The sequence below is a fragment of the Vicia villosa genome, unplaced genomic scaffold, assembly GCF_029867415.1.
Source record: "Vicia villosa cultivar HV-30 ecotype Madison, WI unplaced genomic scaffold, Vvil1.0 ctg.003014F_1_1, whole genome shotgun sequence".
NCBI classification, from domain to species: domain Eukaryota; kingdom Viridiplantae; phylum Streptophyta; class Magnoliopsida; order Fabales; family Fabaceae; genus Vicia; species Vicia villosa.
The window spans coordinates 189,329-215,945 of record NW_026706093.1 but is presented as its reverse complement, the minus strand read 5'-3'; the positions used below and the strand labels follow the sequence as shown (position 1 = coordinate 215,945).

General features: G+C 32.3%; 3 protein-coding genes across 3 annotated transcripts; 2 read left to right on the top strand and 1 right to left on the bottom strand.

Moving 5' to 3' along the window:
* Positions 1 to 2,523: 2,523 nt before the first annotated feature.
* LOC131640241 (DEAD-box ATP-dependent RNA helicase 57-like) lies at positions 2,524 to 9,786 on the top strand. The gene is made up of 12 exons (XM_058910652.1): positions 2,524 to 2,717; positions 4,663 to 4,780; positions 4,879 to 4,994; positions 5,102 to 5,193; positions 5,440 to 5,536; positions 5,687 to 5,767; positions 5,848 to 6,080; positions 7,453 to 7,647; positions 7,758 to 7,848; positions 8,378 to 8,500; positions 8,844 to 8,994; positions 9,167 to 9,786. Exons 1-12 carry the CDS (start codon positions 2,643 to 2,645, stop codon positions 9,439 to 9,441), a joined length of 1,647 nt encoding a protein of 548 aa, XP_058766635.1. The 5' UTR covers positions 2,524 to 2,642; the 3' UTR covers positions 9,442 to 9,786.
* Positions 9,787 to 10,543: 757 nt separating this feature from the next.
* LOC131640247 (pentatricopeptide repeat-containing protein At3g53360, mitochondrial-like) lies at positions 10,544 to 13,208 on the bottom strand. Its single transcript, XM_058910659.1, has one exon. It carries the CDS (start codon positions 13,044 to 13,046, stop codon positions 10,767 to 10,769), a length of 2,280 nt encoding a protein of 759 aa, XP_058766642.1. The 5' UTR covers positions 13,047 to 13,208; the 3' UTR covers positions 10,544 to 10,766.
* A 1,491-nt stretch (positions 13,209 to 14,699) lies between these two features.
* On the top strand, positions 14,700 to 17,059 carry LOC131640242 (beta-1,4-xylosyltransferase IRX9-like). Its single transcript, XM_058910653.1, has 3 exons — positions 14,700 to 15,476; positions 16,275 to 16,500; positions 16,839 to 17,059. The coding sequence occupies exons 1-3, from the start codon at positions 14,818 to 14,820 to the stop codon at positions 16,965 to 16,967; spliced, it is 1,014 nt and encodes a 337-aa protein (XP_058766636.1). The 5' UTR covers positions 14,700 to 14,817; the 3' UTR covers positions 16,968 to 17,059.
* The last annotated feature ends 9,558 nt before the right edge of the window (positions 17,060 to 26,617 follow it).

The window sequence follows — 26,617 nt, the reverse complement described above, 5'->3', positions numbered from 1 at the left end:
CTTAACCATCAAAAAGAAATAATTCAATGTTCTTAAATATATGACTCTTGAAATTACATTCAATGATACTATTCTAATTATCCTATACCTTTTTTTTTAATATTCTCAAATTTTCTTTAATATTCTCAAATTTTTCATAGTTTCTAAAACAAAAAGCAAGGGGAAAAATTAGAAATAGTGTATGATTTAGATGCATTTAATAATTTTTTTTAAAAAAGTATCTTTTTTAATAAATTTGCTTATATATAATATTAGATGGAGTATTTGTCAATTTTCAACGATGGATAAAAATAATATGCTGAACTCGTGCAAGGAACAACAAAAACCCAACCATTGTCTTAGCTAGACTTGAGCGTCAACATAAAATTTGAGTGAATCGAGTTGGATTTGCAGAGCCACAACTTTATCCTCAGGAGCCTAATGTGGAAGTTTAGGTTGTGGAGGAGAGTGAAAGTTCTAATTTATTCATATATTTTTTAGTTTTAAGATAGTAGACTAAAATATATAAATAACGACAAAATAGTCATAAAATCGACTGCTCCAAATGAATAATATTTCTTTAATATCATTCGAGACAATAGTCTGTCTGACCTTGAACACCATAGGTTTTAGCATAGGAGATCGTTGTTTGATGACAACTGCGAATCTATGTGCTTGCAGGTATGAAACCGATGATCCCGCTAACAAAGCTCAGAAGTATTTGATGACGATAACACTAATAATTATTAAAGTCGGTGTAACATCTTTTCAACTCCTTGATGATAGTAATTAATTTGAAGACACCTCAAGTCTCATCAATGCGGAGACTCAAGGTTTGATTTAAGTGCTTATATGATCAGTGTATTTGTAAAAAGAACTTGAAAGCTTCAGAGTTGTAAAAGAGAGGAAGTGTGAAATCTCGCTTGATCGTGTCTGTCTGAGTGACTGGAGTCTTGTCAAATCAGAAGAGTATCTCCTAAGATACTAAGATAACTCTATCTTTCTTTCTCTCTCTCTCTCTCTCACTCACTAACACACACTAAAGATATTTTGAAACCTCGCTTTAACTATAAAAATATCTAATTTTTTAAGCCTTAACCAATTGATTAGGAAACTGCCAACTTCATTAAAATCAACTTTTGAACTATATAATCGATTAGATTCTCAAGCAAGTCGATTAGAAGGACAAAATTGATTATATAATAGGTTATTATGACATTATCTTAATGACTGATAACAACTCTCTATCTAAATTTTCGATAATGGGCTCAATTAATCGATTATTTATGGTATGTAATCGATTAGGCTTCAAATCTAATCGATTAGATGAGTGAATTGACCCATAGATTATTTCATTTTTTAGTCAATTCTTCTCTCATATAAAGGAGGTGCTTTTCCTCTTCATTTCATACCAAAATTTCGAATTTCTCTAATTCTTTAGAATTTCTCTCTCTCTAAATATTTTTTCACCAAAGTTGCATTAATGCCCTGTGAATGAAAATTACTTGTGAGAAAGAATTTGTACTAGTGTCATTCAATTGTTATTACTCTCAAGAGTGTGATATTCTTGAGAAATCAGATTTGGCTCTTGAGATTAGCTAGTCTTAAAATCTCTCTTTGTTTCTTGAAGTTAACTCGATAATGTTTGGTTTGGTTTTTGAGATTAACTTGGAAAATCTCTAATCAGTTCGTTAGCTTAACCTGTGAAAAAAGTTTTTTTTTTGTTGGGGATAAGTCATTGTAAAATCTCTAGATATGTTTGTATCAAAGGTTCGCGGGAATGACTTGTAAAAACTCAAGTTTACAATCAAAATTTCAAGAAGATCTCATAGAGACAAGAATAGGCCAACTTTTGGCTTAACCTGGATAAATCACCAGTGTTTTCTCTATAACCCTTATTTTTTATTTTTTGTCATTTATTTTATTGCCTTTAATTTTCGACGTTTTTTCACTCTAATCTTAATATTAACGCAATTTGTCTTTTAAGTAAAAAAATTGAATTGAATTTCAAATTTTGAATACAACAATTCACCCATCCCCTTGTGCTTTAAGTCACTTGTTTAACAAGTGTGGTAAGATCCTAACTCCTATTAAAGAGAAATCATCCCATGAGAAAAAAATGACTTCAAGTTATTTCTAAACAAACTTGAAATTATGCTCCTTAGGGGACATATGATGTCCTGGTAACTGGTACGACAAGTTACACCGATATCATCACAATTCACTTGTATAAGATGATGGAGCAGAAAGTAATAAATAACACAAACAATTGATAATATAGTTCAATGCAATCTACACATACGGTTGGAGGGTTGACTTCAACCCAAAAAAGAAAATTCCCTATTAATAGCTTAGTACAATTAGTCTTACCAAAATTTATAATGAGAAACACCTTTTTCTTATATAAAAAAAAAAAAAACTTAGAAGGAGGTGTGGAAATGAATTTCATGGATACTGAAAAGCAAATCCCTTATTTATCCGGGATGCGAGGCCCAATAAATACTAGTTGTTGTCACTCAAAAAAAGAAAAGAAAAGAAGTAGTGTAGAAGTGAAAATCGTTGAAAGGAAAAGTGCTCGAGTCCGCCGCAGCAGGTTAACGAACGGTGGCGCAACTGCAAGCTCTCATATAAACCCTACCTGCTTTACTGACTCTACCATCACCATGTCCAACGACTCTTTGTTCGCCGGCATTCGTTTTGATAGAAAGAGATTCGGCGCCGATATTGCCAGGTTTCAGGTACCATTTCAATCTCTCTTTAACTAAACCAATTTTTCGACGTAAATATTCAACACTGCTAAAAAAAATCGATTCAAAATATTTTTCATGTAGTATAATTCTATTAGTGTTGTTCTTAATTGTGATTTAGGTAGTAGGTACTTTGCTCAATGGCATGTATTGTTCCGTTACTGGAACTACGATTCGTGCATGTTTAGCATAAGGCCTTGTTCGGATAAATTGTTTAATTAAGTGCTTATAAGGTTATCGCATAAGTGTTTATCATATAAGTGCTTTTGTGTAAGCTATATGCTGTTCCTATAACAAAAGATCAAATTAAGTCAAACTGTTTTCATTTGTGTAAGTTTAGCATAATTCCCTTTATGTTTTTCATGAATGCCTTGTTTACTTAACTAGTTAATGGCATTCTTGAATTCAGCCGGTTTATGATTACCCAGGTTATAGTTTCTAGTTTCTACTGCTACCTGTTGCCGCGATTTTATAGCTGGTTGAAAATGCAAACTATTTTGCCTTTGCCTAGGTTGTCAATAGCGCGCTATAGCGGCATAGGCGCATAGCATAGGGGTACCAGACCTCATCACGACGCTGTTGGCTGCTAAGCGCTATCCGCGATAGCGGGAATAGTGGCCTCTATTTGTGGTGTCATAGCGGCGTGAAAGTGGCGCAATCGCGGTTCTGTAGCGGTTTGCAAACCGCTATTTATGCTTTACACTTTCTAGTTTAGAGAAAATGCCGGTTTACTAGCATTAATAAGAGTCGGAAGCTGAAAAGTAATCCAAATATCAGCTGGCTTTATTATTTATTCTCTATATTTGAATCTGTTGATGTATATGAACCTATCTTCTTCATAGTTTCAGCATCTTGGCATTAACAGTCTACTATTTATTATAGGATTTGATTTGAGGGGAAAACTCTAGTGGATGAACTAATGTATTTAGAATTAACTTTCTTAAGATTTCCATAGTTCTTTGTTTGCTTTAACTGATTATATCCCAAATGAACTAATGCACACTGTATTCTTCTTAGTATAATGTCCAATAGAGCAGATGCTAGCGCTAACAAAAAAGAAAACACACCTGAACAAAGAAATTAAATGAAGCCTGAAATGGAAAGAATCTTCTCTGCATGGTTTGGATGATACAGGGTCACAAAGAGACGGACTTCTGTTTTGGAGTATTTCAGATGTTTTATTAATCATTTAGTTTTTTAAAAGTAAGTCGTGCACGAGAGAAAGGGGTTACACATGTTTCTGTGGTAAGACTTGATAAAATCTAGTCATTCTCTTGCTATTGAGAAAAACCCAAGTCCTACATAATAAAGATAGAGTCTGAAATGTGTTTTTAAAGAGTGACACCCCTTACATTACAAGCAATTTTGTTAGGATGAGTTAAACCCAATATAAAAACTTAATATGGTATTGGGGCCTATCAATTCGGGTCACCTGCCATTTTATCCATGCATCAAGCTCAATAGTGTTGGGCGTGAGGGAGTATGTTAGGATATTGGTTTGGGCCTTAGTCCAAACCAAATAAATAGGAGTTGGCTTAGTTAGTATTCCCCATATAAATAGGAGTGTATAGGGAAGTAGTTAGGTATGTTATTATTTTTTCATATTAGGGTTAGGATTTGGGCAGAGAGAATCATCTCTCTTCTGAGGAGCATTTGCACTGGGATTATAGGGATCCGTCTCTGTAATAGTTCTTAATTCAATCAATATTACATTTTCCATTTATCTTAATTTTCGATCCCTATCAAAGTGTATTGGTAAAAACCCTAGTCCCACATAAAATAAAAATAATGTTTGAAATGTGTTTTGTAAAGAGTGACATCTCTCACCTTAAGTCAGTTTGTAAGAATGGGTTAGACCCATTATAGAAACCTAATATTACCCATTTTATTTCTTAATCTATACGAAATACTGATGACTATTATTTTTTGAAAAAAGAAAAAAGATGCCGGTACCAGTTTGGCAAAGATTCAGAGTGTGACAGAAGATGAAGAAACCAAGGAAACAATAGAAGCCGTGTCTGCGAAGAAAAGGAAGCGCAAGAAAACCTCTTCTGGTATTATCTCGTTCTCATGTTTTAACATTCTATGTCACATCACTTGTATTAACTGTTCTTTATCTCACTCTTGCTTTGTTTCTATGAGCAAATAAAAGAAGCTGTTGATGGATTCAGTGTGTTCCGAAGTTCAACATCGAAGTCAAATGATAAAGTCCAAGCCGATGATGATGAATCCATTCGGTTGAAGAAAGAAAAAAATAAACAACTCGAGGTTCAGGCCGTTTATGTTTTGTGCAATATACAGAACTCTTTGTGTTTTTAAGTTTGTGCAATGATTTTCCCTCCATTCACTTTCATTTTTCTTCTTTTTTTTTTTAGCGTGATGCTATCTTCAGGAAGAGCCATAACATTCATGTCTCCGGTTACAATGTGCCGTCCCCACTTCAAAGCTTTGATGAGTTGAAAACAAGGTTATTTTCTGTTATTATTATTATTATTATTATTATTATTATTATTATTATGATTATTATTATGGAATCTGGTTGTTACACATATTCAGCTTATTATTATTATCACTATTATTATTATTATTATTATTATTATTATTATTATTATTATTATTATTATTATTATTATTATTATTATTATTATTATTATATATTTACATGAACATAGCATTGATGGTTCATAATCTTAAAATGAACTGTTTATTATAGTTATAAATGTCCGTCCTATTTATTGCGGAATCTGGCAGAACTTGGATTCAGAGAACCAACACCAATCCAACAGCAGGCTATTCCAGTACTCTTACAGGTATGGATCACATTGGACATTTTGTTCTTCAGAATATCGTTGCTGTAGTTTGATCTTGGTTTTGGTTCATGCAAATTTGATATTGTTTGCAAGAGAGATGTTATCACAATATTGTTTTTACTGATATTTTCCTTCACTGGTATGAGATAGGATCGTGAATGCTTTGCCTGTGCCCCAACTGGCTCTGGAAAAACCCTTGCATTTGTGTTTCCCATGCTCATGAAGCTCAAGGTATTGCTTATAATTTGTCCAGCTGTCTTTTGCCACCAACATCCCGTGTCATGGGTTCCAATAATCAAATGTGTTTATAGGCTCATTCAAAAGATGGCGTTCGAGCTGTTATCATCTGTCATAGCCGTGAATTATCTGGTCAAACATACCGAGAATGCAAAAAGTTTGCCAAAGGGGAAAAGTTTCGTATCAAGTTAATGACAAAACATCTTTTAGAAGGTTCTGATTTTTCAAAATTTCCTTGTGACATACTTATATCCACGCCCTTTCGATTACGCTTGGCTACCCAGAGGAAAAAGCTTGATCTCAGCAGGTGTGTAACAATAAAAAAATTTGGCTTATTGGTTTAACCTTATTACTCTCTAAAAAATAATCAAGTGATCATTACATGTATTTTGTCCATAAGGATTACCTTAAATTCCTGTGGTGATGGTCTATAGCTGCTCCCTACTTATGCTGTAGTTTAAATATCTCATATTAAGCTATACTTTGCTTTGTCCTTACTCGACCAATTGCATACTAAATCGTGAAATTATCTCCTGTGTTGGTACATTCTTTTTGCTGTCATTCTTCATTCCTTCTGCTAAAATACATAACATTGAGGAACATTTTTTCTGTTATTCTTCATTCCTTTTGCTGTTTCTTATGTGAGTTTGTGCTTTACTTTAATAATAAGAAATGGATTATGTGCTGCATATGGTAATATCAAATAAAGTTCACTGATTTTGTTATCGAGTTCAACTTGGAAACATTTATAGTTATAATAAAGGGTCGAAGGTCATATCCAAATATCAACGATCTATAAACCTGCTTTTTTTCTAATTTTGATTATATCCAAACTACAGTCATTGTAGCCGCTGCTCGTTTAATGTTGAATCCACTCAAACTAGTATGCGCAATTGGATACTAGTAACTATTTGCATGTACCTTTCTTTTTATCTGGCCCTATGGAATTAATGAAGTAGACATGAGTAACTAGTTGATCACTCAGTTGACTCAAACCATAAACCTAACATGGAAAACTAAGTTGTTTAAAAATTTACCACCCCACGAGAAAGTAATTAAGTCTAAACACATTCCAAAGTGTTTATTGAGAAGCAAGCAATTGCTAAATCCTTATGAATAATCAGTTGGAGTCCATTAGTGTTATCAAATATCTGCCATGTTGGCGCCATGGCGGATTGCAGTGGGGGGCTAATTTGTGATGAATGGTGGCACCATGTCCTTTTAGGGTGTACTTTTTGCTTTATGCCATGGTCTTCCATCCATCTGCCATCCATAACACTGGAGCCCATTGAACAAGAAAACAAACACACACGTTCAGCAGCACAATTATTTCTGAAGATTATGCTTTCATATAAGATGGGGGAATCAAATATCTGTTGTATATTGGTAAAAAAAATTCAGTGTTTGTTTGCCTCTGAGTTGGCTGTTCGGTTATTTAATGATAAATTTGATTGAGTACAACAATAATGGCACGGTCCAACTGCAGGCGGTGTTGGTTGTTGTAATGTAAAATGTTAACTACTTATTTGGTTCATGCATTTTAAAATTTTACATGCCGCTCTTATCTATATTCTACCTTGTGTCAGCAAGGGAAGTAGTTGTAAACACTAGACATGCAATGTGATTTACTAAATAGTTGTGTTGATATTTTTTTCTTCCAACTCTTTTGGTTGTGGCAGAGTTGAGTATCTTGTCCTTGATGAGTCTGATAAGCTATTTGAGCCTGGAATGTTCAAGCAGATTGATGCTATTATCAAAGCATGCACAAATCCCTCAATAGTACGCTCTCTGTTCAGTGCTACTTTACCTGATTTTATTGAAGATAAAGCTCGAGAACTTATGCATGATGCTGTTCGGGTAATCGTTGGCAGGAAGTAAGTTCAATACAGAAATTTAAAATAGAACATTATGCTCATGGGCATTACTTTAGCACTCTTCACCTTATTGTTAAAAAGATAACATCTAATACTTTTATGGGAATCAGGAATATGGCTTCTGAAACAATTAAGCAGAAGTTGGTTTTTACTGGAAGTGAAGAAGGAAAACTTATAGCAATTCGGCAGAGTTTTGCAGAGGTAGGAAAACTAAAATGAATGCTTTAGATAAAAGGGATTATTAGGCAGTTTGTTTTTCTTCTGCTTCAATATATTTTGTCTCACAACTTAACATTGGTCAGTGTAGGTTTTATTGAAAAATAATCAGAAACCTGATTACAATTTATCATTAATATGTATTTCCTATTTAAGAGAAACTATTAATAAATATTTAAAGATTAATGAGTTGAATATAAACATGATATGTGATAGAACATTATGGCACCATTTGATCCATATAGCTGACCCCAAATAATGGGATAAAACTTTGTTGTTGTTGTTGATTGTACACTGCATGCATATAATTTAATATTCACCTTATGTCAGTTTGGTGTTAAATAATGTATTGTGAGTAATATGTAACGGCTTGGAACACTTGTTACCGTAGCACTTAACTTTGAAAACTAGCGGAAAGAACATAAAATTGCAACACTCTTATTTGCTCATTCCTAATATCTTAGTTGCTTGCATTTGTTGACTTTGTTTTTTTTTTGGCTTCCACATCTTGAAGAGTCTAAATCCTCCAGTATTGGTCTTTGTCCAAAGCAAGGAGCGAGCCAAGGAGCTGCATGGTGAACTTGCATTCGAAGATATTAGAGTTGATGTCATCCATTCTGATTTGTCTCAAGAAGAGGTAGTTCTCAATCCCTTTGCACTCTGAAACGTTTTTCCCTTCAGCCAAGAAATGCAAAATAATAAAATAATGGAGTATATGACCAAGATCTGGTTCGTACTTTGTACTCTATTTGTATAGTGGAGATGTCAAATAATAATGTTCCTTGTTTGTGCAACTGCTTTTGCACTTGATTAAGCTGCTCATCTTTACTAGAGACAAACCTGTTTAAATATTCAATTCTGTTTTAACCTTTAATCTCTGATCATCAGCAATAGGTAGTCCAATACGAAAGCATATTTGTTAATTTAGCTGTAGCCTGTAACTATGATATGATTTTTCTAATCTCTTGAATTCTCTACAGCGAGAAAATGCAGTTGACAACTTCAGAGCTTGTAAAACATGGGTTTTGATTGCCACTGATGTGGTTGCTCGAGGAATGGATTTCAAAGGCATTAACTGTGTGATCAATTATGATTTCCCAGATTCTGCATCTGCATATATCCACAGAATTGGTCAGTGCCATGATGTTAACATTATTTTAAATTTGAGTAGTATTTTGAGGGTCTGTGATTCATATTATTCAATCATGGAGCCTGTTCTTTATTATATATTCTTCAATACAGTAATTTTTAATAATTATTTGATTCTATTTTTTGCTAAATATAAATGTTGATTTTTCAATAGGTCGTACTGGTAGAGCAGGCAGGAGTGGCGAAGCGATTACATTTTACACAGAAGAGGATATTCCATTCTTGAAGAACGTTGCTAATCTAATGTCATCCTCAGGCTGTGAAGTTCCATCCTGGTTGACGGAGTTGCAGAAAAAGAAGTGGAGGAAGCACCGACCCAAAAGAGATTCTATCTCAACTAAACCTGACAAAGTTGCAAAAAAACAAAAAAAAGAAGTGGAGGAAGCACAGGCCCAAAAAGATTCTATCTCAACTAAACCGGATCTTTAAGCCTATCAAACAACAGATTGGAACAAGTTTTTGACCTGTGAAATTTCTTGAAATGTTTATTTCTTGAAAGACCATGCTGCAATGTTAGAATTTATAAATCTCCATCTCCAAAAATGATGAAAAGGGGGGTGAGTGGATGGTGTGCAGGCAATGTTGTCTAATGCCTATTTAAGTTCAAACCATGATATGATCATTATACATTATCACCTTAGTGCCAGTTGCCAAACCCATAAATGGGAATTTTTGTGCCTTCCTTTGTACTGAACATACAATTTTGTTGATACTATAATGTTTGATTTGATAACTTTGAAACTCCATTTCATTTAATAGATTTTCTTTGTATGACTGCCTTCTTCGCAGTATCGCAGTAATTCTCCCATGCACATTCTTTGTATGTTGTAGCATATGTCAATTGTCTTGTTAACATTTTATGTTGTAGTAGTGCCTAGGCTCTTGGATTCTTACGGATTCATATAGATTTGAGCCATCTATTTACTTTTTATTTTTAAAATTTTTTTTTGTGATTGTGTTTCATTTCTTAAATACTGAGTCCATTGTTGTGCACTGAATTTGCATGCCTATGCTTGTTATGGGTTTTAAAATTTGAAAATTTTACTCTTCGAATGAAAAACTTTTTCTTAATCCAGTCTTTGACTGTGGAGGATTCATAAATTTTATTTTAGAATGTGAGAAGCGACTAATCACCATAATTAATGTCAAATCTAGACACTATTTGGAAAAGTATCCAAGGCATTTAGCAATAAGTATCTAAAAACTTTTTTCACATATTAAGAATTTAAATAAGTGAAACTAATTTTCTCAATTTTTTTTGCAAGATGTAAGTTATATTTATTAAATTATCATTTTTTTTATATTTAGAGATTTAACTCATTAAATGTTTTTGAATTAAATGGTGTGTATATTAAAAATAAAATCATTAAATAGTTTAGGATTTGAAACCTTTTTAATAGTTGAGAAATAATAGATAGTTAAATTTAGATGGCTATGAATCAAATCACATAAAGGAGGAAAAACACCAAATACTATTGCTAAAACATAAAATTGACATTTTAGTATTAACAATGTTATCAACTCAGGGTTAGTCATCACAAATTTCTTGTAGTGGTGCATCAAAACTATCTTGGATTCATATATAGTTTGTATTAAAGCTTCATATGCCAAATACATATTATGAAGGTAACAACTGTATCATAAACAGCTGCAAATGGCATATGGTATTAATTTAACTGAATACAACTTTGGATCAACCTTTTTGTTACAGAAAGGTGTAGCTCCAATCCAACTACAAAATTTAAACTTTTTAACTACCAAATGCTAATCTCTAACCTCTGGCAAGGATCATAGCCATCGTCTAGCACCTGCAGCCATAACTCTTCAAGCGTTGTGTAAATGTCGCTCCTTTGTGGATGTGAGCTATCTTCAGAGAAGAATATATGCATCTTATCCTTAACCTCTATCCAGCTTTGACCAGGTACCTTTTGTACACCCATTTGTTTCATTAAGTTCCTTAGTTTAGCAACATCTTCCCAATTACCAGCTGAAGCATGTATGTTAGAAAGCATCACCATTGCAGCAGAATTGGAAGGATCAAGTTTTAGTATATTTTCTGCAGCTCTCTCTGCAATGTCAACATTATTATTATGAGTTTTACAAGCAGCAAGTAGAGTTTTCCAAGTAGTAATGTCAGGGTCAAATTCGGATTTCTGAATAAAAGTCTCTGCTTCATGCAAGCATCCGGCGCGAGCAAGCAAATCCACCATGCAAGAGAAGTGCTCTCTTGTCGGTGGAATCCCGTGTTCTGTTTCCATGGATTTATATAAATGCCACCCTTCCTCCACCAGTCCAATGTGACTGCACGCGCTGAGAGCCCCGAGATACGTGACCTCGTTAGGCCGAACGCCAAGATTTGTCATAAATTTAAAGAGATTAAGAGCTTCATGTCCAAGCCCAAACTGAGCATAACCAACAATTAAACTACTCCATGAGACAATATTTGGGCTCTGTGTTGAATCAAAAACGTCGCGAGCATGTTTAAGTGATCCACATTTTGCATACATGTCAATCAATCCATTCCGCAAAGAAACATCAAGCACTAGCCCACTTTTAATACTATAGCAATGCACTTGATTTCCAACTCCTAAAGATGTCAGCTCAGCACAAGTTCCTAATAGAGTAGTTATGGTGATACTGTCAGGCTTATTTTCTGAAAAAAGCATTTCTTTAAATAATCTGAAAGTCTCTCCTTCTTGCTTGTGCTGCAAGCATGCTGAAAGAATTGCATTCCAAGAAACTAAGTTGGCATAGCCGCTTACATCTTTGAAAACATTCAAAGCATTGAATAGATTTGAGCACTTTGTGTACATGGTTAGTAAGGCGTTGCATACAGTTACTTCTTTATCGAAACCGATTTTGACAATGTAAGAATGAATGTGCATGCCCTGGTTAGATGCCATGGGGCTCCCACAAGCGCAAAGTAAAGAAATAAAAGTAACGCTATCTGGGATCAGCCCCGTCTGCAGCATCCGACGGAAAAAATCTATGGCTTCACTAGCATCACCATTGTCAGCAAATGCAGCAATAATTGCATTCCACGACACTACATCAGGGCTTTTAATCTGATAGAATGCTGTCTTTGCTGAAGGTAAAAATCCGAATTTCGCATACATGTCGCAAAGGGAGCATCCAGCGAAAAAGTTCCTGCCTAAACCGAATTTAGCGCATATTCCATGTACTTGCTTTCCATACTCTAGTTCAAGAAGGTTGCTGCAAGCACTGAAAACACTGCCAAATATGAACTCATTTGGCTGATAAATACCCTGCCTGAGCATATCTCGGAAAAGATATAAAGCTTCTATCCTATAACCTTGTTGAGTATATCCCGTAATCATGGAACCCCAAGAAATTAAATCCTTTGTGGAAATCGTTGTAAATACATTTGACGCATGTATGATTTGTCCGAAATTTGTGTACATAGAAATAAGAGCATTTTGAGAAATCAAGTGATGACCAAACCATGATTTAATGACATGAGCATGCAGTTGCCTACCTAAATCTATATCCCCTGCTATATTGCAAGCCTTAATTATGCTTCCAAAGGTTAACTGGTCCGGAAATTGTCCTGATTGAATCATTTGAATATACATGATGATGGCATCGTTCTCTTGACCATTCTGTGAGTATCCGGAGATTAGTGAAGTCCAAGAAACCACATTTCGCAGCTGCATTGTCTCAAAAACTTTTCTAGCATCCTTCATAGAACCACATTTTCCATACATATTAATAATATGATTTTGAAGAATTATACTTGGTTGGCAGCTGGATTTTGAAATATGATCATGGATTTTCCTTGCGTATTCAAGTGATTTAGAGTTGGCACAAGCCAAAACTAGACTCGTATACGTGCTTGGTTCAAGATGGATATTCGGATTCTTTAGATGAAAATCAAACGCTTCAAGCGCTTCCTTGTAATGCTGTTGCTTACACAGCAAGATTATGTAACTATTTGTCGGTAGCTCTGTACATAGATTGGAGACAATAGGTCTTACATAATTATGCATACATCGAATGAAGCTTTGAACTGTCATAGACACGGATGGGGTTTTTGAAAACTAGAAGAAGTAAAACTACTGTTATATTTGACGATAACGGAAGAAACCTTAAAGGGCAAGATGGTTTCAGTATCAGGACAGTGAAGTGATTACAACTGAGTGTTTCTGATTCTGACCAAGGATATAACATAAAACCATAATTGGATTATCAGAAAAGTGTTTCCAATGTAAATGTATTTAAAATTAACACGAGCCATGTCACTAAATGTGCTATGTTATGCTAAAGTCACTTCCTATTTGTTACTATCTCTCTGTGGCAATTTTTCAAACAGCTACTATGCAACAAAATTGCATTCTAAAATGTGTACAACAGGGAGTTGGAAAAAATGTGTATGTGCCAAATGATCGACTTGAAAATAGTTTAACAACTCGAAATTGGAGGAAATTTATGAAGTGATGATAACTGAAAATAACGCACCTGAAGGTCTCTCTAGTGTTCAACGATAGAGAAGGCTAGTGTTGTGTATGTTGTTAGACAGTTACTCCCATAATGAGTGACCCAGCCCACCATTTCACACATATTAAGAAAAGTGGTTAAAAGTAAGAGAGATAATCGTATTTTTACTATACTACCCTTATTATGTCTTGGAAATGAGGAAACTTTTATTAATTAGAGGGTAAAATTGGAAAAAGTGTATTGGAAATTAAAATGGATCATTCATTTTGGGACACCATTTTATTCCAAATGGGTCACTCATTGTGGGACGGAGGGAGTATTATAGAACTACCCAATTTTTAAATTTTAAATTTATGTTAATTTTATTTCAACCAAAAAAAAATCTCTTTCAATTTAACCAAAAAACTCAACCCTAAATACACAGTAATTTTAAATTTTATCGAACGAAAATTTTATCCCTATTCTAATCCAACTTTTCTTGAAGAAAATTTTTTCCTGTCCATTCTAATCTTCTCCTATTATACATTAAAGTTAATTAGACATGGTTTTTAAGACATCAAAGAAGAATTGACACATTAAAGTGAATAATTGATTTGTATTTCTTAAAAAGGTATTTTTATTATTTTTAAAATAAATTATTTTTAATTAATATTTTATTTTCTCTCTGTCACAACCACAAATTTTAAAAATATGACACAGGTGTGAAATTGGTGGGGCAATACTTCAAATCAAATTAATATGCATGGACTTTGATCACCAAATCCCACATTATTATTTACTAATCACCCACCTATTTGCAATAATTATATACTCCAAAATATTCATTATGCTCATAATTATTCTGCCAACAAATTCCACAGTCAAACTTTAATTAAATTTTTTAATGCACATTCCCCTAATTATACTAGTCAACCCTATTTTGATCCAAAAAAAATACCAATTCACCATAAATTAAAAACTATAAACTAAGCCAAATCTTAATCACTAATCACTAATCAGCAATAATCACTCATAATAGTTAATTAGACAGGTGCTACATATTATTGAGAAAAAAAAACAGAGATAGATTGGTACCATCTCAACAGCTATTTGGTATAAGATAGCAACTCATCCTCTCACTCTCACATAAACAATTACTTTTCATATTTTTATATATTACTTTTGCTTCAAGTCACAACCAAGTGAAACAATTCCAAACAAAAACCAATTATTTAGTTTGGAAGTATCAATCACAACCTTCATAAAATTTCAAACGTTTTCTTTAACACCAATACTTTATACTTCACATTACATATTAAATAACCTTCTCTTCACTTCATTCTCTTCCAACCTGGTCAATTTTTTCATAACATGGGTTCACTAGAAAGGTCAAAGAAAAAAACACATTTATGGAAAAAAGCCATGCTTCATTTTTCTCTATGTTTTGTCATGGGTTTTTTCACAGGCTTAGCACCAACAGGTAAATCTTTGATTTTTTCTAGCAAAATCGAAGTTGCATTCGCAGTTTCAAATGTAACCGAATTCGTAACAGCAGCACCTCAACCTTCTCAAGTTTCAACGAAAAATAGTAACAAAAGTTCGATAGATTCTGATTCAGCATCAAATATTCATATCGAAAAAACAACGTTGCATGCAAAACCACTACCTCAGTTAAAGCCGAAAAGACTTGTTATCATAGTAACTCCAACCAGCAAAAAACTACCTTATCAGAATGTTTTTCTGAGAAGGTTAGCAAATACTATAAAGCTTGTTGATCAACCGGTGCTTTGGATTGTCGTTGAAGCGAAAACTGATTCGCCTGAATTGTCGGAGATTTTAAGGAAAACCGGTATTATGTATAGACATGTTGTTTTTAATGAAGAGTTTGAGGATTTAGAAGCTGAACTGAATCATCAGAGAAATTTAGCACTTAGTCACATTGAACATCATAGATTGAGTGGGATTGTTCATTTTGCTGGACTTTCAAATGTTTATGATCTTCAATTCTTTCAACAGCTTAGAGATATTGAGTATGGTTTTCTAACCCTTCTAAATTTGTTAATTAATTAGTAATTTTAGTTTTATGTTTATGTTATTAATTTGTTATATCTTATATTGGTTTGTCCTAATTTAAATGTAGCTAGTGGGGGGAAGTTTTTTAAATAAATAACTTTTTTTTAATAAGAAATAATAACTTTTTTTTTAGTTGGATGGAGAAAAGGTAAGTAAGAAAATCTTTAGGTATACCAAACATGAAAGATGAAGATGATAATTTTAGTGAATCTTCAACTTAGTCCCTCTAAATCTAATTTGTTATATTAGATTTTGTTTTAGAGTTAATACATAACTTTGTTAATATTTTCAATAATTTATGTTTATTAATTAATATTAATTTCTTAATTATTTAAATTTAATATTATAAATTAGAATTAGAATATAATATTATAATAATTTACTTTTTAAAAATGTCTTGTTAAATATTTAAATATAGTTTAATATCACTGGATTATTAGCTCGTTATTCCATTTTAAATTTGATCCTCAATTTTTTTAATCAAATTAAACTTCGATCTAAAAGGTCCAACTTGATCCGTCATTAAATGATATCAAAATTATGATTGAAGACGTTCCGTTAAATCAGTTCAGTTGATAGTTGTGCAGAGATATTCGGTGTAGTCTAATTAACTCAAAAAATCTGTAATGATAATTGATTATGATATTTTACTATTACTATGGAATATTTAAATTTTTAAGAATTATGTGCTTAATCTTTCTTCTTTTTATAAAATAATTTGCTTCTTAATTATGATTAATGTGACAATTGAGCAGGGTCTTTGGGACATGGCCAACAGCATTATTACTAGCAAACAGAAAAAGAGTAATACTTGAAGGACCAGTATGTGACTCATCTCAAGTAATTGGATGGCATTTAAGAAATGTGAACAATGAAACAATAACTCCTCCCATTCATATTTCAAGTTTTGCATTCAATAGCTCCATTCTTTGGGACCCTGAAAGATGGGGTAGAACTTCATCTGTTAAACACAGTTCTCAGGTAATTAACCACTTCATAATCATGTTTAATCTCCTTCTAAAATAGGTAATTAATTAAGTTCGTTTTATTACTCTTCACTTAGAATTTTACTTGCGTCTAGTTAACATTTACACCAACTACTTTAGAAAAGAAAACTCAAACGCAAGAAAAATTATGCATTAAGTAACATATAATGACAACATGATTAATTAGTTGAACTAATTGACTTAAAAAGTACTAATTATGTAGTGTTTTCTACTCTATGTAATGTTTTTTCTACCAAACAATTGTGTTGCTATTTTTTGTTTTGTTTTTTGTCGTAATAATGATGCTACTTTTTTTGTTTGTGGTTATCTTAGAATTCAATCAAGTTTGTGAAGCAAGTAGTTCTAGAAGATGAAACTAAGTTGAAGGGAATTCCACCATATTGCTCCAAAATATTGTTGTGGCGTTTCAACTTCTATGCTCGTGCCATTTCCAAGCACTAATTTGTAGGATAATAGAGAGAATAAGAAATATTGAAGCAATTCAGAAATTGCTTTGCTACTACAAAATATATGAAATTTATTCAATTTTTTTTTTACCTTTTGTAATTGTTTTTGGTATATAGTTTTTTTCTCGGTTCGTAATTTTTGTTAGTTTATGTAAGAGAAGCAAACATTTAAAGCATATTTGATTATTTTTTTGATAAAAAGGTACTAGAGTTTCTAGCATTATTGTTGTTTATTTTTCTTTCTTTGGGCTTTCTTTCTTTTGGTCTAGAATCTTTTAAGAAGTTAGCCAATATAAGAGTTAGGCTTAATTGCAATTTTGGTCCCCTTATTATTATTTATTTTGAGTTTTGGTCCCCCTATTTTAAAATCCTGAATTTTAGTCCCTTTATTTTAGTTTTTTGAGGATTTTGGTCCTCTTGCAAATTCGAAGACAATTTTTAATGAAATGTAACTCAGATTGATGATATGTTCAATATAAATCTTAAATAAAATTAGTTTTTTTTTAACATTTCACTGCTGAATTAGCACTGACACATCATCAATATGAGCGTCATTTCATTTAAAATTGTCTTCGAATTTGCAGGGGGACCAAAATCCTCAAAAAAACTAAAATATAGGGACTAAAATTCCGGATTTTAAAATAGAGGGACCAAAACTCAAAAAAAATGATAACAGGGGGACCAAAATTGCAATTAAGCCTAAGAGTTATTAGGTTATAAGACTACTTTTCTCACCTCCAATATAAGTTTGGAAGTATACATAACAAAAGTAAATTTAATGTCATATAATTTAAATTTAAGTAGTACTTAGAGAATCATTATAATCGGTTGTTTTTCTTTGGTCTCTCAAAACAACCAATGCTTGTTGTTAGTGTTTTCACCAATAAATATTGTCTATCATCAAATATTGGTGAAAACACTAACATTCGTTGCGCATGATAGACAATTCTTTGTTGGTTTATAGCATAAATATTGTCTATCATCAAAGTCACAACTCCATACTCTTTGTTGCAAAACTCCTTCATCAATTTTATCAACCATTCAACTTGACACGTACACATAGACGTTGCAATGTATTTGGCCTCGTAAGAAGAGACCTCCGCAAATGGTTCCTTCTTAGAATATAAAGAGATTGGTGTTTCTCCATACATAAAGATGTATATAGCAGTGGATTTTCTATAAGTTTTATCTCATCACCAGTTTGAGTTGGTATAACCGATCAATTTGCAGCTTCTACCTTTATTCGTTGCGGGAAATAGAATTCTGCAGTCAATCGAACCTTTGACGTATCTCAGAAATCTCTTGACTGCTTTCAAGTGTGATGCCTTTGGCTTCCCCGCAAATTTTCTCACTATGCCAACACTAAATGCCAAGTTCGATATTGTATTGCATAAGTACCGCAATTATCCAAACAACCTCTTGTACTGTGTTAGATTAATTTTGTGCTTGTCTTTATTCTTTGACACCTACAATCTTGGCTCAGCAGGGGTAGTTGCCACATTACAGTACTCAATTTTGAGCTTCTTCAATATCTCAAGAGCATACCTCCTTTGACGTATAACCAATCCCTTTTCGGACTCGTGAAACTCAATGCCGAGAAAATATGTCATGATACCCAGATCGATCATTTCAAACTCTTTCATTAAGTCACCCTTGAACTCGGTAATGTAACTTCATTGCTGCCCATAATTAGTAAATCATCAACGTAGAGACATAGGATAAACACTTGCTTTTATCCTTCTTCACATACACACCATGTTCGGATACAAATTTATCAAATCCTAGCACCTTCTGAAACCCATCAATTCTTTAATTCCAAGCTCTTGGTGCTTGCTTCAGCTCATACAACGCCTTTTTCAATCTATAGAACTTAGATTCTTGATTTTTTACAACAAAACCAAGTGCTTGTGCCACATACACCTCCTCTTCCAACGGACCATTTAAAAATGCAAATTTGACATCCATTTGGCAAGCTGACCAATTGTTGTTATTTGCAATACCAACAACTAGCCTAATGGTTTCAATTCTAACCACAGGTGCAAATACTGAAAATTCTTGTTTGCATGACACATGTTAAATACAATGTCTGGGACAATGTGTATAACGTTCTTATAACAGAGTCTAGAAAATAAATCATAAAGCAATAAAGGATACAAAGGATTGTTAACCAAGTTTGGTGTAACGTCACCTACGTTTAGGGGGCTTCCAACCCAAGAAAATAAATTCACTCTCAATAGTATTAATATAATAAGTCTTAGATGAATAAACCTTGTTTAATGCCTTTCTACCTAATACTACATGTGTCTTTATTTAGGACTTCCCCTAAATATGAGAATCCCTCTCACTTTCTCTTAATCACTAAACTTGGTGATCAATACATAAAACACATCAATGATTATTGAGTTACAACTTAACTAACATAACTAACAGCTATGCCTTAGATTTGGAACATAGACTCAAAGAACAAACCCTAATACACTAGATATTCAACTCTTGCTCATGTTTTCTTTATTAGGAATGAGTATTCCTATATAGCAAACCATATGCTAGGTTTTTCTCCAATAGACTTCAGATTTGAGAACAACCAGATTTGATTTAGATGCAAATTTGATTTTCTTTTAAAAAACATCCATGTAGAGATTTGATTTGATTTGCAAATTAAATCTTATTTATTTTGATTTGATCATGAACAATCTTTTTATCACATCTTCCTAAAAAACATATTGTTAAAAGATACAACAACCAATCTCCTTGGAATCAAAGATAATCGCGCTGAGATTTACTCACTAACATTGGCTTATAGGCTGGGGCCACATGCTGCAGACATGCTGGAACATCTTGTGCCATGTGATGTCTCGTCACAATATATATCTTGTATTACCCATGTTGTTATGCATTAAGCATCCAATCAAAGGAACAACAATCTTCCCTTAAGAAAATATTGGCTAAAATAACTCTTATAATTCTTACAAGATGTGCAGGTGTAACTTTTCACAAAAAATCACATATAAAAAAACACATAGAAGCACTTCTCAGAGCATGCATCAGAAGTACATCAGAACATACACAGAAGTGAAAGATATTGTCAAAGATCATGTAAAGTGAAGGTGATTGCTACACATCAAAAGTACACATCAAGAGATCAAATCAAACACCAAACATGAGCTCACTTTATTCCACACAGACAGACACACACGCATACATGCATGCACACAACATTACTCCCCCCTTTTGCCACAATAAGGTTTGAAAATAAAAACTAGAGAAATATCAAAAAGCATTAACATAACCATATACCATATCTAGATTGTCATTGTGCAGAAACACATTAAGGTAGCAGCAGACACATAAAGTAATAGAGTCATTATAAAACCAGCAACATAAAAAATATCTAATCCACATATATAAGGACCAAAGACTATAAAACTGAAATAACTTGAATCAAACAATGAATTTTAATGTCTAGACAAACACTTGACAATCGCCAACTAACCCAGTCTTCAATAACATATGTGTCAAAATCTGATGTCTCAACACTTTAAATCTAACCTTTTAATGATAACTCAGATTTTGGTGACCTGGAAATCAAAGTAGAACACCTATGGTTCGTACTCTGTGAAAAACAGTTTTATCTTGTCAAAAGCCAAATTATGGAGAAAGTCAGCTATGGCTTTCTAGTGCAAGGCTCAAGGTTTAGTGAAACGACCTTTTTAGTATGCCCCAACATGCTTGAGAAAGACACCATGGATAAAGCCTTTACACAGAAGATGAAAATTTTAACAGTACTAACTTCCAACGTCTCTCTCTTGGAATATGCTTCTCAGCAAAGACACTTGTGCAACTCATCTTCAGATGTCTCTTTTATTAACAGTACCAATTTTTATGAATGAACAATTGTCTTATGATTTTCATTGAAAAAGGTATGTTCAACAAATTTGACAATAAGTTGATTATTCAAATAATATCATAACATAAGACTACATAGAAGACAAACGTTCAAAACTAACACCTAGGGGTGAGAATAGGTTGGGCCAAGTTAGGTTTGTCAAGCCTTAATCTGGCTTGTTAAAAATTACAAAGCTTAAGTTTGGCCGATGGCCTATCATAGACTTATTTTTTGGTATGAGTCTGGTTTTTTCAAAGGCCTAAAAGATTTTTTTATGGTCGGTGACATAGTCTTTTTAACTAAATAGACTTATAAAAAAACCTGAGTCTTATTCTACTTAAAAAAATTTAATCTGACATGAGTCTGTGTAGGTTAGACCGTAGATCCCGGTTAGATATTAGATCAGGTGGCCTATTCCCACCCTTAAACCCTTCAACCTAGATATTGGATCCGCCAAGTTGTGATCTTCTTGTCACTCCTAATAGATTTATGTGACAAATGATTAAACTATTTTATGAGATGAAAATGAATTGAAAATGAGCACACCTTTCTTGTGCCCATTCATGACTTCATGTGACTCTACGTATTGATCTTTAATGCGATTCACGCGTTTTAGCTTGGAGAAACCAGTAATGTTCTTGTCAACAAATTTTTTCTTCTCTTGACCAAATTGTTGTTGTCAGTTGTTGAAGAAGCTAGATTTCTAAATTGATAAATACATATTTGAATCTTAATAATAAATAATAGTTTATCTTGAAAAATAAATGAAATAATAAATAAATTGTTTATTATTATTATTATTATTATTATTATTATTATTATTATTATTATTATTATTATCATCGTCTGAAAATATGGGTCATTTTAATTTATTTAACTGTCCAATACTAAGTTATGATTAATCAATGGAGAAAATAGTATATTCATATCAATGATTTTTATGTTGATAAGAATAATAAACTAATTATATAAAAAATAAATAAATAATATTGAGAGTCGTCCTCTTAAGTTTGGTGTTGTACAGCTTAAGCGATTTAATTATCACAAAATAAATAAAAATTATAAAACATAATATAATATATTTTAGATCATGTAGGCTAGCTTCAAAGACGACCTCAACAATAGCAAGAGCTCAAAATTCATGAAAAAGTGATCAAATTATGTTATATTTGTTATTAAATTAATTAGGTTGAAGTAATTTTTAGAGATTTTCTTTACAGACCTCCTATTGGGAGAATCTTCAGCGAAAATCTAAAAATATCCCTACTTCGGAAATGCATTTTCAAGTATTTTTTATTTTTTTAGATTTTTCTAGAATTCGAAGATTTTTTGAGATGCATCTCCGAAACACCAAAAAAATTGAGATTTTGATTAATTCGGAAATGCATACCCGAAAAAAACCCCAAAAAATAGTCTGACATTTTTTCGGATATGGACATTCGAAAATATCCCAAAAATTAATTTTTTTTAGAATACTGATTAATTTATATATTATAAAATTGATATAATTTATAAGTTATAAATAATAATAATGAATAATTATACGATTGATATTTCTATTCTAATTTCAATTAAAATTGATAAATAAACTTCATATTAATAATTACTAAAACTATAACTAATACACAATAATTATGATTATATAAAAAATAAATATATTAATAATTTCAACAAAATTTTAAAATAAAAGAGATCAAATAAGAATAAAATTATTTACTATTTTATTCATATTTTAATATAAATTTCAAATTAGATAGTTTTTCAAAATAATAAATAAAAATTAAAAATATAAAAATTGTTTTAATAATTAATTATGATAAAAAATCATTTTTCATTTAGTTTAAAAAAATTAAACAAAAATTTTGTCTTAATTTTATTTAATGAATAAATAAATTATATATTTAATTTTATATAATTCAAAATTTACTTATGAAATTAGAATGTTCTTAATTTATATAAGTTAGTAAAATAATTTTTAACTTTAAAATTGTTTAGGAAATTTTGTTTATAAAATGATTTTTTATAACTATAAAATTGTTTTTGAAAATTAGTTTATAAAGTAATTTCTTTTATGTATCATAAAAAAAATAGAAAATAAATATCATTATTATTATTATTATTATTAATTTTTTATATAAAAATAAAATGTTAATTTAAATATTTATTAGGTTAATATTATTATTATTATATCTTGATTATAATGATATATATTTAATAATATATTTTAATTAATAAAATTAATTATACTATTAATTGTATTGATTCACCTTGATTTTAATTTTTTAATAATTATTGAATTTTTTCGAAAATGAATATCCGAAACATTCGAAGACCAAAAATTGGAATATTTCGGATATGCATCTCCGAAGGCACCCCTCTCTAAAAAAAAAGTTGATTTCGGAAATGCATCTCCGAAAACACCTTTTTTTTGTGTTTTTCGGAAATGCATCTCCGAAAACACCTTTTTTTTTGGTGTTTTCGGAAGTGCACTTTTAAAGTCAACTTTTTTTTAGAAAAAAAAAAGTGATTTCGAAGATTCATCTCCGAAATATAGGAGCATTTTGGAAATTTCGCTGCAGATTTTCAATAAGGTAGGGAGTCTTTAAAGAAATTCTCATCTTTTATTGTTTTATTTTTACAAAAGTTTATTTTTTATAAATTTTCTCTTTATCTTTAATCTTCATAGAAACTCAAATAAAAAATGTTAAACCTCATGAAAAATTTCATTGCATATGATTCAAAATCATAATCAATTGTACTGCCAAAATAATTAAGAGAAGCTTTGTCTTCGATATGAGATAACTTGGAATTCAGTGAATTTTGTAATTTATGAACAATAAATGTTTATGGGAATGTTTCAAAATGATCGTTAGAAAAGTGGAAGTGAGTAAGTGCCAATAAATATGATATAGAAAGTAACACTCACATTAAAAGTTTTTATAAATAGTTATGTTCATCAACTCAACTAAAGGACAAAAGAGGATAAAGTGTAACATGAACAAGTGTGGTGGTCTCAAGCATTATAACACTTGTTTCCTCCATGCACTGTCTCACCGCACTGGGACCAGGTCCGAAGGCGTAGAGATGCTAGTGGCGACTTGTAGGTGGCACTTGAACACGACGCATCAGAGCAATCTGGCTACTCGCGGTGTTATACGGCGGCGCCAATGGCGCTCCAGCGGCCGGCATGTGGCGGAAAGCCGCCACATATGGCAAATAGTTTTTGCTCCTATTTTTTTTATCGTTGCTTAGGCTTGAATTTTGAATTTACAAAAGGGCAACACTTTGTGAATAATTGTGGAATGAAAATATGCAACTCTTGAAAAGTGTTGTTGTAGGCGAAATCATTCATCCTTTGGTAAAAGTGTTGCTGAAACAACACTAACATGACCTATAAATAACTCATTCCGGATTCATAAATCATAACACCAAAACATTTATCTTCTTTAGAAAAATTCCAGAATATTTTCCTTACATTCGAGTTTTCATCAGTTTTGTGCAAACTTGAGTATAAGCTGAATTATCTTTGGTATTCCTACGTTCCAACTTTAAGACATATTGAGAGTACTTAAAATAATTAAAAAGAAAGTGATTCCATTTACGATTCAAGTCTAAATCTATTGAAACTTATTTAACAGAGAACTCAAATTTCTTGTAAAAACAATATCCTCGCACAGGTGGTGAAAAGAGAGAATGTTGAATTATAGTGAGTCAGATGCTATGAAGAGTTAAGATAAAGAATATTTGTATTACCAAATTGAAATTTAATTCTCTTTTATACAATAGGTAAAGCAAAACTCGCTTATACAAAAGAGAAAAATATGTTCCTAACCTTTTATATAGTAATTATGTTAAATTCATTTTAAGTATAAATATACACTTAAAATAGTGATGAAAATTTATCACAATATTAAGAATCTTAATTCTTTTTATATGAATTTTGTATCCGCGTGTTAGATAGGACTACGAAAGTAACACAAAATATTTAATTTTTGTCTTTCAAAGTTTTAGTATTTATACTAATCAAATTTGAACTTAACATCATTGAATAAGCTGAAAGATTTTTTAGCATTGACTATTACATTTTAAACTTAACATCACTTAATAAGTTGGAAGATGTTTCAAGGGTATGATAATTCCTTATATTTGTTAAAACTTTTATATTTGTTAAAAGTTGAGCGTGTGATAATTCCTAATGATTAAGGGATGTCAGAGAGACGATAATATTTAAAGATTTATTGTAGAGTTTAAAACTAGCTCACATAGGAAGTTGAGAAGTTGTATATAATTGGGGTTTACGTAAATGAGATCAGATTCCCTTCTCAAACTCAAGGTTATTGTATTTATAGGAATTTCAGTTTCTGAATCACAGACTTCCAGAAAATCAAAACCACTTACAGGAGCGTGGGAATGTGGCAGTTAGTCCCTCATTATTCGGGACAACGTGATGTATTCCCCCCTGGACTCCCACTTAGTTTTGTTGTAGATTGGAACTTGCCACTTCCATATTCTCCTTGGAACGTTACTCATCTGAGATATGGACGCCCCATCCAAAAGACGAACGCTCAAACTAATAAACGAGCGGCTAGGAGGGGGATGTTTGGGTGATACGTTATGCATTTCCCATCTCACTTCGCCCCTTACGGATCCTTTTCAAATATACCAATACACAGTCCCTCAAACACGAGGGCCTAAAAAAGACAAAGTGATTTAGTCTTGCTCTCCTTGACATGGATGAGTCCCTCATGCAGGCCTAGGGCGAGCCTCTCACGTGCAAGGCCAGACTCTCAAGCCTTGGGAGAGCCTCGTGAATATAGTATAGGGTAATACCCCCAAGTGTCAATGATATAAACCATCATACACCATCAGCTAATGGAAATCAAATGTCATTCAGTTGAACGAATTCAAATGTCAGTTGAGTAAAAGCATGTGTTACGTTGAATGCGGTCGATGATGACTTTCCTCGCGAAGCCAAATTTCGTCTTTCTCCTTACATGTATCTCTAACGTGCAGAATCTTTCCTCTTTCTTGTAACTATTGAGGTGTCTAGTAGAGGAAGTAAATTACCCATACAATTGGACTTCCCACCTTATAAAAAGATTTTAGTTTTCATCCTTTTATATTTTCTACATTCTCTCACTCTAAACTTCCATCCAATTAGTTGAGAGTTCTTATAGTTGCAAGTGCGTCCATTTCACAAGTTCTTGAGTATGATTGCATTTATGATTATGTTCTTCATGTACTTTCTCTATTCTTGATCGTAATTATTAGATTTTAGAATTTTAAGGAGTGGTTGCGCATTAGGGTCGTGAATTAGGCCTTTGGAGCTTTGAGAGCCCTGGTAGTTTTGAAAGTGATTATGTTGTTCTTCATGTTCTTACTAAGAATCAAAGGTGGAAACAAATGCTAAATGTTTCAACGTCCATGACTTTGCATCTTTGTACTCTATTGAGGAGAGGATTGTTGTTTTTCGGCAAGAAATTAGACTTCCAACGTTGGATATAAGGACGGTGTGATTTTGGAACCAGGTTTTGAGGGGGAGAGGGTCAATATTGCCTCCCTGGATGGCTTGCCCACCCATACTTCTACTTTCATTTCCTTGTAATTCATGATTTAGGGGTTTTAATACCTTTTACACCGTTTGAAGCTGAATTTCTAGCGACGTTAAACAATGCTCCATCTTAGATTATACCCAACATCAGAGGTATCATAAGAGCGTTTGAAATTATATGTCGGTGGTTAGGAGTCTTTCCTACCTT